This window comes from Zalophus californianus, chromosome 4 (genome assembly GCF_009762305.2).
Source record: "Zalophus californianus isolate mZalCal1 chromosome 4, mZalCal1.pri.v2, whole genome shotgun sequence".
Taxonomy (NCBI): Eukaryota; Metazoa; Chordata; class Mammalia; order Carnivora; family Otariidae; genus Zalophus; species Zalophus californianus.
Genome location: NC_045598.1, coordinates 72,004,996 through 72,018,655, shown reverse-complemented (window position 1 = coordinate 72,018,655; position 13,660 = coordinate 72,004,996). Strand labels below are relative to the sequence as shown.

The 13,660-nt window shown below is 35.4% G+C and overlaps 1 protein-coding gene across 1 annotated transcript in view; it reads left to right on the top strand.

Annotated features, from left to right (window-relative positions):
* COL24A1 (collagen type XXIV alpha 1 chain) overlaps window positions 1–13,660 on the top strand; it is a 414,236-nt gene that overhangs the window by 53,823 nt on the left and 346,753 nt on the right. The window contains exon 5 of the mRNA XM_027615241.2: window positions 12,085–13,436. Coding sequence (XP_027471042.2) covers window positions 12,085–13,436 — 1,352 coding nt within the window. The remainder of the gene's footprint in view (window positions 1–12,084; window positions 13,437–13,660) is intronic.

The following is a 13,660-nucleotide window of genomic DNA, read 5'->3' as shown; positions in this document are numbered from 1 at the left end:
ATGTGGAGCTCCCTGCTCAGTGGGGAGTCTACTTCTCCCTCTCCCTTTGCCCCTTCCCCTGCTCATGTGCATGAGTGCTCTCTCTCTCTCAAATAAATAAATAAATAAATAAATAAATATCTTTAAATTTTGCATTTGTTTTATAATCAAGTTTTAGGTACAACCTATATTGAATACATGATTCTGTTTCAAGGAAAAATTTATTTAAGGCTGAGTTTTCTGAGTATTTGGCAGAGACAGATCCCTTTTCTTATCTGACAAGGTCTGCTTTCCTTATTACTCAGTCTGTGTTGGTGGGCTGGCCACCAGAGATGGACCTAGCTGCAGTACCTCTACAGGATAACGTACAACATGCAAGACATGTAGCTAATCCTCAACATGCACAGCATTCTCAGGCTCATGATCCCTAAGTATGAAAACCACATGTATAGAAATCTCTGTGTGTAGAATACTATTTCCAAAAAGAGTATTTCCTGTGGAAATGAATCCAAAATGTGTTTATTATTAACAGAGAATCAGCTCATTCTAGCTGCAGTTACTCTAAGGATTTTCTGCTGAAACGCCTTATGGACACTTAAACAAAATCTTTACACATAGGATAAAGCTTCATTTCTCATTTTATGAATAAGTTTGCTTTTATCTCTTTATCCATAATAGATGTGTTATTTACAGTAGGAATACTTTAAAGTCACACATACCCAGTGTGACAGTGGTGCTTAATAAAGCACAGGTGTTCTAGAGCTAGAAGCCAGGTTCCAGTGCTTGCTAGCTATGTGATCTGGAGCAAGTCCCTTAAATACTCTGAGCTTATTTTCAGCAACTCCAAAGTAAAGATAACAATAGTTCTTACTACATAGGGTTGTTGTATGGGTAAAATGAGAGAATATATGTCAAGTGTTTAGTGCATGCCTGTTATATGATGAAGACACGATAATTTTTTTTTTAAGGAAAAAAGAATACTCAAGATCCCTCCTTTTTCCCATATGCTCATAATATTGAAAAACTGAAATAAACTAAAATCGTTGAATTTAAGCAACTTCCTTTAGTTCCTTAACTCAGTGAGCTGGAAGCCAGGCAGCTTGTATTTGAGTCTTGATTCTAGCACTGAGTATTTGGCTGAGACTATATAGAACAATAGAAAGTGGATATTGGACAATTATCTGGTTAATTTAATCAATTTGGGTAAATGGGCAACGAAAATATATTAAGGCTTATGTTATTTTTCTTATTTACAACTTTGTGATTTTATTTATTTTTTTAAAAAGATTTTATTTATTTGAGAGAGAGAGAGTTAGAGAGAGAAAGCATGAGAGGGGGGAGGGTCAGAGGAAGAAGCAGACTCCCTGCCGAGTGGGGAGCCTGATGCAGGGCTCCATCCTGGGACTCCAGGATCATGCCCTGAGCTGAAGGCAGATGCTTAACTGACTGACCTGGGTGCAGGTGCCCGTTTGTGATTTTATTTTAAACAATCATTCAGGGCGCCTGGGTGGCTCAGTTGGTTAAGTGACTGCCTTCGGCTCAGGTCATGATCCTGGAGTCCCAGGATCGAGTCCCACATCGGGCTTCCTGCTCAGCAGGGAGTCTCCTTCTCCTTTTGACCCTCTTCCCTCTCGTGCTTTCTATCTCTCATTCTCTCTCTCTCTCAAATAAATAAATAAATAAAATAAACAATCATTCTATTCTTTCATTTCTACAAACTAGAGAGAATATAGCTTGGATATTTTGCTGACCCAGATATATAAAAATTTTAAACTGAGAATTTATTAAGTGCTATATTATATTAATTTAGTTATTTAATGAGTTAACACTAATTTATTATACCCTGTCAAGTGATATTACTCTTTACTTTTATCTAAAAGTTGATAACTTTTAAATCTTTCATGCTACCACATACTAAGAAATATAAGAATCCTTACATTTTTGAAGGGCAAACATAATATTACTATTGTTCCTCCATTTTATGATAGAATACTGTTGAATATTGACAGCTACAATGTTTCCTTGGTTCTCTTATAAAAAGAAGTGCTTGTAAGACTTGTAAAACAAGTATAACAATTGGCTCTCCCATATCTATTTCTTTAGGCACCATAGAGTTAATTATATAGCCACTGGATTTAAAGTCAAATACTAGGGAATTAGTCATAATTTTATCATCTGCTGAGACTCAGTTTTTCCTTTTTCTCTCTCCTTTCCTATTCTTCCTTCCTCTCCCCACTTTCTATCTCTCTTCCCATTTTCCTCTCTTCTTACCTCTCTCCCCTTTTCTTTTCTTCTAACTAGTGATAATAGTATCAATGGTGCCTACCATACAAGTTCAAATGAAAGGCAAGCAAGGTTGGAATGTCTGTGCCTACATCTCAGCATCAGCCTCGCAGGCTTAGAAGATTGATTTTATTAGCAAATTGAGTATGATCTATTTGTCCTTAGTGTATAACAAAAAACAACAAACAAAAACTACACAAACACTGAAGACTTACAGAGGAGGTAACACTTGAACTGCATCTTACAAGATAAGTAAATTTGGCATGAAGAGATATACTTAGCAGGGCTCTGAAAGAATGGGATTTATTTTTTTTAAACACAGATACATTTTGATATAGCAAGAAATTTAAGAAAAAGAAAAGAAAAAAACGTGAGAGTGGAGAATGCCATGGAGTGAGCAGATACCACTGAAGGAAAAATGTGTAAGGGCTAGAGTATACTAGGGGGCAGTCAGCAAGACCAAGCTACTTCTGACACCAACTGCAAGTTTGAGGGTCCCTAAGACAACCTTCAGTCTCAGTAATGCTTTAGAAGGATTTATAGAACCCAGTGAAATTTGTTATACTCACAGTTATAGTTTATTACAGCAAAAGAATAGAGATTGAAGTCAGCCCACAGAAGAGACACATGGGTTAGGGTCTAGGAAAGTCCCACCTATGGAGCTTCCAGTGGTCCTCTCCCAGGAGTCAGTGCCAACTGTCCCACAATGATATGTGACAGTATGCACAGAATATTGCCATCTGGTGAAACTCACCTGGGCCCTCATGTCCAGAGTCTTTACTGGGGCTCTGTCACATAGACAGGGTGGACTGCCCATGTAGCTGACCTCAGTTTCCAGTCCCTCTTGAGGTTGAACAGATACCACATGACCAAAGCCCTTACCATAAATCACATTGTTGGACTATCTGGTATGGTCCACAACCCTCAGATAAACAAAGATATTTTTATCAGGCAAGATATTCAAGGGCTTAGAGAGTGCCTCCTAGGAGCTGAGGACAAATGTCTGACTGCTCTTTGGGCAAGGTTAAATTTTTACTACATAAGTAGTGGACTTTGGGTGCCATAGTGGAAATGGTGGAAAAGAAGGGCTGGGGAAAATGAAATCAGGACAGGGGGTCCCAGTGATTCACTTGCATAATTTGGCAGTTTGCAATAAGGCTACCATACCATTCACAATTATAAGGATAATCTTAAATATGCTAATCTGCTCAACCTCATCAACGGTGTCACAGACATACACAGTTCCATGGAATATCTTAACACAAAAATCATTTTAAAATGAAGTCATAATCTTTTAATGAAAGAGTGAGGGCATGAAAAATGATAAAAGACTTTTTTAAAAACAGGACATCCATAAGGCTGAAAGAGCATGGATACTTCATTCCTTGTTTATTGGTTCTTTTTTATTTCTAGTATATTCTCTTGTGGAGAGTGATCCTTTTTTCCCTACATTCTAAGTTTTCCTGTTCTGATCTTTTGGGTTTGATCACCTTTGATGTTTAGCATAAATTAAAAAGGGGAAAGCTCATTAGGAAGGCATGAGATATGAGACTGGAAATGCAGGCAGGGGTTAGATCACTAAGTTCCTGAGGGCTGAAATAAGAAGTTCCAGTTTGGGCGCCTGGGTGGCTCAGTTGGTTGGGCGACAGCCTTTGGCTCAAGTCATGATCCTGGAGTCCTGGGATCCAATCCCGCATCGGGCTCCCTGCTCAGCAGGGAGTCTGCTTCTCCCTCTGACCCTCCCCCATCTCATGCTCTATCTCATTCTCTCTCTCAAATAAATAAATAAAATCTTTAAAAAAAAAGAAGTTTCAGTTTTACACTAAAAGCTTTGAGAACCACTGATGTATTATAGGAAGCAGTGTCATGAACTAAATGTTCATTTTGTTCTCTACAAAGAGAGAAAGGTTTCTCTGGCAGTAGTGTGGATGACAGATTGGATAAGGGTGTCTTAAAAGAGGCAGAGAAATCTATTAGGAGACTAAGATAATAATCTAAGGATAAAGAGAGCTTAACTAAGGTTTGTGTTGGACTTGGTGACTGAATAGGTATGGAGAATGGGTGGAAAGGAAGTATTAAAGGTGATTAGCAGGTTTTTGGGTTAGATGGCTGTATTGATTCATTCATTCATTCAAGCAATATTTTGGACCTACTTTGTTTTAGTCATTATTCTATATGTTGGAATATAACAGTAAAAAAAGATGAAGTACCGTCATGGATTTACATTTCAACTGGGGAGCAAAGCAATAGGCAAGTCTGTGTGTGTGTGTGTGTGTGTGTGTGTGTATATATATATATATATATATATATATATATACACACACACATACATATAAAATGTGATATATATAATATATGATATATTTATATATATCACCCCCTAAATTTTCTGTCCTGTGAGGAAAAAAAAAAAAGTATAGTAAGATGTTGGAGAGTCACTGGGGCAAGGAGGAGGACAATTTTATATTTTAGGCATTGTTGTCAGGGCAGTCCTCTCTGAAGAGGTCACATTTGAGCCTAGATCTGAATGAATAAATGAAAGGTTTAGAGCATTCTAAGCAGAAAGAACAATAAGTGCAAATGCCACGAATTCAAAATGAGTTTAGTGGTTTGAAGGAATAAGAAAAGACTGGTGTGGCTGGTGCAAAGTAAGGTGGGATGAAATGAAAAGAGATGAGATAAGAGAGGAAAGAAGGGAGCTGACCACATTGGTCTCCTACACCATGTAAAGAGTTGGATTGTATTTTTACTGTAACAGGAAGCCATGGGAGGATTTTTTTTCAGGAGATTGGCATGATATAATTGACTATAAAAATATCACTCTGGCTGGTGGTTTGGTAGTAGAGTTCTTCACTAAGAGAGGCATTAAAGTAAGAGGAACACATGGGGAAAATATATTAAGTTAGAAGTACTTGCAGGACACCTAATCTCTACTGCATAAATTCAGTAGGCAATTGGATATGCAAGTCCAGAAGAGAGGTTTGTGAGTCAGCATATGTGGTTATTGAAATCATGTTTTGGGTGAAGTCATTAGGCTTGGTGTTTACAGTAAAAAGAGCAAAGCCCGTTGTCTTGGTGACACCATGATTTATTCTCTGTTTGAGAAGCAAATAGGTAAAAGAGATAAAATCAGCTCTGCTGTTAGATGACATATGCATTCCTAGAAGTTGCCATGCTGAGAGATTGAGTCAGGGGGTCTGCCTGCTTTCAGATTCTGCCTCTACACTTCCTACTAGGGTGACCTTAGTAAAGTTATTCAAATTCTCTGTGACTTAGTTTTTATGACTGTCAGATAGAGTTAGCCATAGTACCTACCTCATAGGGTTATTGTGAGCATTACGTGGCTTAATAAAGTTGTGAGAACAGTGCTTGGTACATAGAACTAACAAATTCTGCTATTATTTTTATTCTTTAAAAAATACAAAGCACAAGAGAAATAAATCAGACCGAGAAAGACAAATGCCATATGATTTCCCTCACACGTGAATCTGAAAAACAAAACAAACGAATAAACAAACAAAAAGCAGAATTAGACCTATAAATCAGAGAACAAATTGATGGTTGCCAGAGGGAAGGGGGGTGGAGAGATGAGCAAAATGGATGAAGGGGAGTATGAGATACAGACTTCCGGTTATGGAATGAAGTCATGGGGATGAAAGGTACAGCACAGGGAATATAGTCAATGGTATTGTAATAGCATTGTATGGGGACAGATGGGAGCTACACTTATGCTATGGTAAGCATAGCATAACATAGATTTGTTGAATGACTATGTTGTACACTTGAAAATAATGTAACATTATGTGCCAACTACACTCAAATAAAAAATTATTTAGAAAAAAATTTCTAAAGGGAAAAACTTTCTTAATGAAAAAAAATGCAAAGCACTCAATGAAGTGCCTAGTTGGTAATCAGTGTTCTTTAAATAGTAACTGATTTCCTAAGTGACACAAACTGGATTGATTTTGTGGTTAGGGCCACTCATGAAACAAGTAACTTACTATAGACAACTAAGTTTTTTCTTGCTGTATTCATCAGTACCAATTGATATAGGAAAAGATATTGGGGTTCGAAGCTGACAGCCAAGAAAGAATTCTTGAGACGTCTTTTGTGCAAAAAGGTGGTTTTATGAAAGCATGGGGACAGGACCTGTGGGCAGAAAGAGGTGCCATGGGGTCATGAGGAGTGGCCCATTATATACTTTCAAGTTGGGAGGGGATTAGGGATAGTGTAAGTCTCTAAGGAATTTTGGAAGCAAGGTTTCTAGGACCTTGAGGGGGCTAGCTATTGTTGGGAAAGTTATTTATTACCATCTAATAAAATCTTAGTCATGAGACTTTTCAGATATATGTATCGGTAGGCCATATGCTTGGGGGGAGATTGCCAACAGATATTTTGGTGGGGTTAGAGATAAAGGAAATTTCTAAAGGAATTTTTATATGTTAAAGTAGACTTACAGGATCCTGGGGGTTGGGCTAACATTGCCTTTTACCCTTAGCAAAGTATTAACATTGAGGCAGTTGAGTCCCTAGAGGAATGTCACTCTGCCTGTTTCAAGGACTTGTCAATGGGCTGTAGGTAGTAAGGAAATTTAATAATTTCTCTTCTGCCTTTGTTTCCCACATAACCAATGATCTAAATTTAACTTCCAAATTGCAGTTTCATGATATCCAGGGTCAGACCTAAATTAACAATAAAGAGTCTGTCCTCTGATAGGAGACTTTCTTTCTCCTGTTCTCCCCACTCCCTCTCATCTGTACCTTTTATCCTTAAGAGTTCTCTGTTCTATCAATATCTGCTCAAAGCATTTGCTAAACATATTCACACTAAGATTTGAAAGTTTAAAACTGGATTCACATTTAGATATCCACTCAGATCCAACTCTGGTGGCTAACTAGATAGTATTCCCACTGTGAGATTCTGTGGGAAAAATAACTATGATTAATTCACGAGGCTTGCCAAGGGAGGTGATGTGGAGCATAGAGTGGCTGTGAGGCAATGTGGTGGGGCAAAGATTATAGACTTTGAAGCTAGACTGATTGGACTGATTGGATCCATTTCTACTATTTATCAGCTATATGACTTGACTAGGTTATGTAATCTCTCTGGGCCTCAGATTCTTCATCTGTGAAATAGGTATAGACTTTAAGTATAAACATGAAACCATGAGATATTATCTTCCCACTTCCGTTTCTGGATATCATATGAAAAGAAAAGATGAATGAAATAGTAAATAACGCTGAAAACTCCATTTTCCGCAAAACTAGAGGACTGATAAAATCTGCAAACTCTCAAAATACGCTGAGAAAAGCATATAAGTGCCAGCATAACCACACACTTCTTAAAGATGAGGAGCATACCCTATACAAAACAAGTGCTACAGGATCTGGGGAGGACAGAAGCTGCCCAGGAGCAAGTACAAGAAAGAAGTACAGATAATAACTAGGTGGCTCAGTGGGGACAGATCTCAGAACATGCACAAACCTACTTTGTAAGGTGAAGGATTCATTCTGACATAGGGGAAAGAGAGCAGATATAGGGGAAGGAGAGCAGATATAGGAGAAGGAGAGTAAGGTGTTGCCAACTGGGCTGGCTGTAGAAGTTCTGCTAGATAGGTTTGATTTAGAGAAAAAGGTGAGGCTATATCAAAAAGCCATTTGAGAAAGAATGCTGGTAATGCTGAAACAGCCTTTGGGTTTTGAGATTGGAAGGCTTGGCCCTCTGTCTTCTCCCTCAGCATCCTTCTATAAATTGTTGGGCTATGAAATAATAAGTAACTAAAAGCAACTGGCACAGCATAAATAGAAAGGTACAGTAAGAAAAATATAGGGGAAAGCAGCAAAATGAGAATGCACACATAAGGAAAAAAAACACCTCTATGAAGGAAGATCATAAAACAGAAATATAAGAACTCAAGAGAAGGAAGATATGGCAAGACGTTAAATGGATATGAATTGTGAGCTTGTAGAACTCAGAAAAGATGTAGTAGGAAAAAACCTTTATAATATAAATCAAGATGAGATTGGAAGGAGCACAAAGAGAGTTTAAACATTATAGGAAACACTGTAAAGACAGAAGTGAGAAAATAGCAGAACTGAAGATAACATATTTTAAAAGATTGCAGAGAAATGATAGAAATAGAAGATAGCAATGGAGATTAAACATACTTACAATAGGAATTTTTGAAGAAGAAAACCAAAACTATAAAATAGAACAAATATTCAAGGATATAATTCATGAAAACTTTGCTGAAGTAAACAACAACAACAAAACTTGGATCTATACAACAAATGGGCATACTGTATGCCTGGAAACATTTATCCAGAAGGGTCAATATGAAGCCATATCCTAATAAAATCTGCACTTCACTTCAAAGATAAAGAACTTCTCTTTGGGGCATGTTGGTAACAAAAAAATTGAGTCACTTAGGGGAGAAATAAAATTAGCTGACTTCAGATTTTTCTATCCTAACATTCCACACCTAAAGATAGTGGAATCATATCTATAAGATATTTAAGGAAAGAAAGTATTGGCAAAGAATTTTATATCCAATGAAATTTAAGATACAAGGATAACAACAAACAATCCTAAAAAGTCAAACATCCAGGAAATTTTCCCATGAATACTTCTTGAAGAGACTAATAATAGAGGATAACTTCATCAAAAATAAATAACTGAGAAAATGACTGCAAAAGACTGGCTATATTTATCAGAAGAAAATGTGGGAACAGAACTGCGCATAAGTTACCATATGAATTAATGTAGGAATGGGGTACAATCCTTGACAAATGGGAGGGGAAGAGGGAAAAAAGACAGGAGGTATATTAAGTTTGCTGATTGGCTTATATGTAGAAGCTGGGAATTAATATTATCCAAAGCTGATAAAGCAAATAAAAAAAATACTATCAGGATATTTAATAATAAAAAGGTAAATGCTAAGAACGCTAATTCTATTGGCTAATATTAGATGGTAAGGTAAAGGGGAGGAGGAAGAAAAAGGAAACACTGTTCATAGGAAAGAAATAATAGATATGTCTAAATAAAGAGGACTAGGGACATTGTATAAATTTATAATTTTAAAGGTAGCAGAATAAAAATATAAATCTTTTTTTCTAAAAGATAATTCTAGAGCTGTATCCCATAGATTTTGATCTGCAGTATTTTTGTTTTTGTTGTTTTCTAAAAACCATGTAATTTTTATTTGTATTTTCCCATTGATCCAAATGATTTAGGAGAAAACCTTTACATTTTCCAGTTAAAGGGTTTTGTTTGTTTCTTTGTTTTCTGATTTTGTTATTAAAATGTAACTTGTTAGCATTGTGATGAGAGAATGGTATCTAATTTGTACTTTATGTTTTTAAAACATAGCCTAATAAATTCTATTTAAATTAGGCCATAGAAAATAATGAATCGATATTATAGTCTGATAAAGATAGTACAATAAGAGAAAAAACACAGAGCAGTCTTAACTTATAAATATTGATGTGATGGTTCTACATACACTATTTTTCAAGAACCCAGCAAGGTATCAAAAGAATAATATACAACCATCAAGTAGATTTTATTTCAGGAATGCAAGAATGGTTCAATAACAAGACACTTACTGAATAGCAAATTCTCAAAGCCATTTTTTTCTTAATCTCAGCTATTTGTTATAAAAACTCAAATAAAATAGAATTAAAGGAAAAATATATATGAAATATTAAACACACACACATATATATAATGAAGTTTTCAAATAATACTCTTTCCAGTAATATTTCCTTTAAGAGCATTGGAAATCTGAGGTACTATGTAGCAGGGGTTATTGTTAAATAGAAGGAGAAGTTTTCTTTGGGCAAGGAGCAGCTCTTGTTATCATACCACATAAATGTGGCACTTCCTTTGTGTAAAGATAGCCTATCTGGCATCTTAGAATGATAACTTTCACATAATATATGATTATATTTTAAGCATTGTGATTTTTCTAGGAGTAGTGTTTCTAACATAGTTTACTTCTCAGATTGAGATATGCACACCCACAGAGGCAGATATATTGGGCAAGAGTACCCAAAGTCACAGACTAAGCAGACATGTTTCAGAAGTATAAATTTTCCATGAAGATTGGGGATGGGATAGTTAACTAATTTAACTGGTAATTTATGTTTTATATTAAAAAAATAGTCATATTATATTAAAAATAGCCAGAGTAAAATTATAGTGTTTCCTAAATTATAAAATATGAGAAGTCAAGATACTTTTTGTGTTTTTATGGGGCCTCTTTAAAATATTCCTCCAAACTCCTGGAGACATATATAATTCTAAACTGCTGTTAGTAATGTTTTGGTGGAAAAGATTGAGAGTTGCCGTCATACTGTGTCTTAGATACAAACATTTATAACTTTTAAAACTATTATAAAACTACAACTACTTTATAAATATGATGATTGTTATAACCTTAAAACACTTGAGTATTTTGTAAAGCTGTCTGCTGAGAAAACATTTTAATTGTATTGCTAGATTATGCATGAGTTATATTTGCCATTATCTTTGCTATTTGTAATAAACATGAACATCAAATATCTACTAATTTTTTATAAAAGAAAAACTAAGATGATTCACAATTGTCTGGGCTAATCTTCAAAAACGTTTATTTTTTTCTGTTATCACAGTTATGAATTAATATTCTTTGACATTTCTTATTGGAAATGATTATATATGTACAAAGATACAGGTGGGAGGTTTATAACCTCCAAAATCATAAAGATCATATGGCTGACTAAACTGTTCTATATCTCTAAGAAATGATTCATCATTCTTTACAAATTGTATTTTATTTTATAAGACTCTCTCAGAGATAAATGTGGCATCTGATAAAATCCTGGTGGGGCATATTCATTAATCTAGAAATTGTAGAACTATTTTCAAGGCAAGAATAGTAGCTATGCAATAATGAATCAGACATAGAACCTGTCTTCTAAGAGTTTATAATTGGATAAAGGAGAGAAACAGTATACTATTTGTAACACTGCAATAAAAATAAACCAGGAAAGGCCATAATTTTATAAAATTTTGTATTACATAAAATCTATATTATATAATAATTATTGAAAAAGTCTAAAAATTGTTTGGATAAAAATTACTATGGAGGACTGAGAAAATAATGGAAGCAAGAGAAACTTGGAATGGAAAGAAAAAGTATGTGATCATCAACAATAGGAATTAAGGTTCTCCTGTCTAGGAGATATCAAGGTGACTGAATGCTCTATGTGTAGCAAAGTGAAGGTATTAGGCATAGGGAAAACTTTTATATGACTTGTAAATTCCCAGAAGGCCACAAGGGAAAATAGCCTGAAAAACTATAGTTTAAAGATTATGTGAACTTAATTTATAAAATGATTTCCAAGTTATAAATTTTTTTTGGTAACTGCGTCCCCTGTTCCTCTTTAACATAGAAATCATAAAATTTTAAGTTTTAAATTAAAGAAGTAATATTCATTGGAGTAACAAATAAGATTCCTAATTGATCAGGAAAAATGAGGGAACATTTATTAAATTTTGGGTTTAGGAATATTAGTGTGTGTGTGTGTGCATGTGCGTGTGTGTGCATGCACAGTCACATGGCTATGTTTGTACGTATGTGTGTGTTTCAAATTATGAGTATAACATTTTACTTTTCCTCTCCATATCTTTCATTACCTGGAAATTGATAAAGCATGCTTACTTTAGGGGTTACTGTTGATACAGACAAGGAATATGTTCTCATATTCAAACATTTATATGAACATGTGAATGCATAAGAGTAAGATTCTTTCTCTTTCTCTCTCTCTTTTTAATTCCCAGGCATAGATATTCTTCATCAGCTAGGCCTTGGAGGCAAAGATGTAAGACATTCATCATCAGTGACTGCTGTACCATCATCACCTACACCATTACCTCAGGGGTTCCATTTAACAGAATCAGGTGTCATTTTAACAAATGATGCTTACATTGAGTCACCTCTCTTGAAAATTTTACCAGTCATCTTAGAACAGCCATTTACAATATTAATTGGGTTGCAGTCACATAGAGTAAACAATGCATTTCTCTTCAGCATTAGAAATAAAAATAGACTGCAATTAGGAGTGCAATTATTACCTAAAAAATTAGTAGTATACCTTGGAGGAAAGCAGTCTGTATTTTTCAACTACAGTTTTCACAATGAGCAATGGCACTCATTTGCTATTACTATTAGAAACCAAGTTGTCTCAATGTTTGTTGAGTGTGGAAAGAAATATTTTAGCAGAGAGACTCTTTTGGAAGTTCAGACTTTTGATTCTAACAGTGTGTTTACCTTAGGAAGTATGAATAATAATTCTGTACATTTTGAAGGAATAGTATGTCAGTTGGATATTATTCCTTCTGCAGAAGCATCTGCAGATTATTGCAAATATGTGAAGCAGCGTTGTTGCCCTGAGATAAGCCTTCTTCATACAACCATCATACCAGCTGAGATACTGGAAAACTCTCGTTTGCCCAAACAATTTGGTGAAAAATTGCTGTCAGAGGACACATTTACCAAAGGCAAAAGCATCCCAAATATCATAATTAACGATTCTGCCACAGTCCGTAAACAACAAGGACACCAGATATCAAAATCTCAGTCAACCTCTCTTCATTCAAGCAATGTCTCCGCTGTGGATCTTGTAAACCATGGAATTCAGGCCAAAGAAATTATCACTGAGGAACATACTCAGACAAATTTAAGCCTATCGGTGACCCATCATCTCAATAAGGCAAGAACAAATAGCAAGGAGAAATTTAGTTCTCTCCCAAATGTGTCTGACAATATCACACAACATAATGATAGAGTAACTGGTTTGTCACCATTTAAGAAGATATCATCTGTTCTTCCACATATGAAACAGGAAACAATTACTAATCTCAAGAAGGCTATCACAGCAAATCTACACACTAATGAACTCATGGAACTACAGCAGATTTTAAACACAACCTTATACAGAGTGACAGATGAGCTGGCTGTGGACAATCACCTTGACCTGAGGAAAGAAGGTGAATTTGATTCTGACGCTACCTACCCCATTGAAAGTACCTATGAGACTGACCTTTATGATTATAATTATTATTATGAAGATCTTAATACAATGCTCGAAATGGAGACTCTAAGAGGGCCAAAAGGGGACACTGGACCTCCTGTAAGTTGTTGTTTTTTTTTAAATCTGTCTTAATGTATTAACTTATCAAAAAGAAATCTCTAGACTGAACAATTCAGAACAGATCGGATCTGTTTCAGGAATATATCCTGGCTATAGTGAGTGAATTTGTCATTATTATAATACATCCAACCGGAATGCAACCCTGGCTCAAATGTTGTATTTTTGTTGCTGTTTTTATTGGCAGACTGAAAGGTTACTTAATT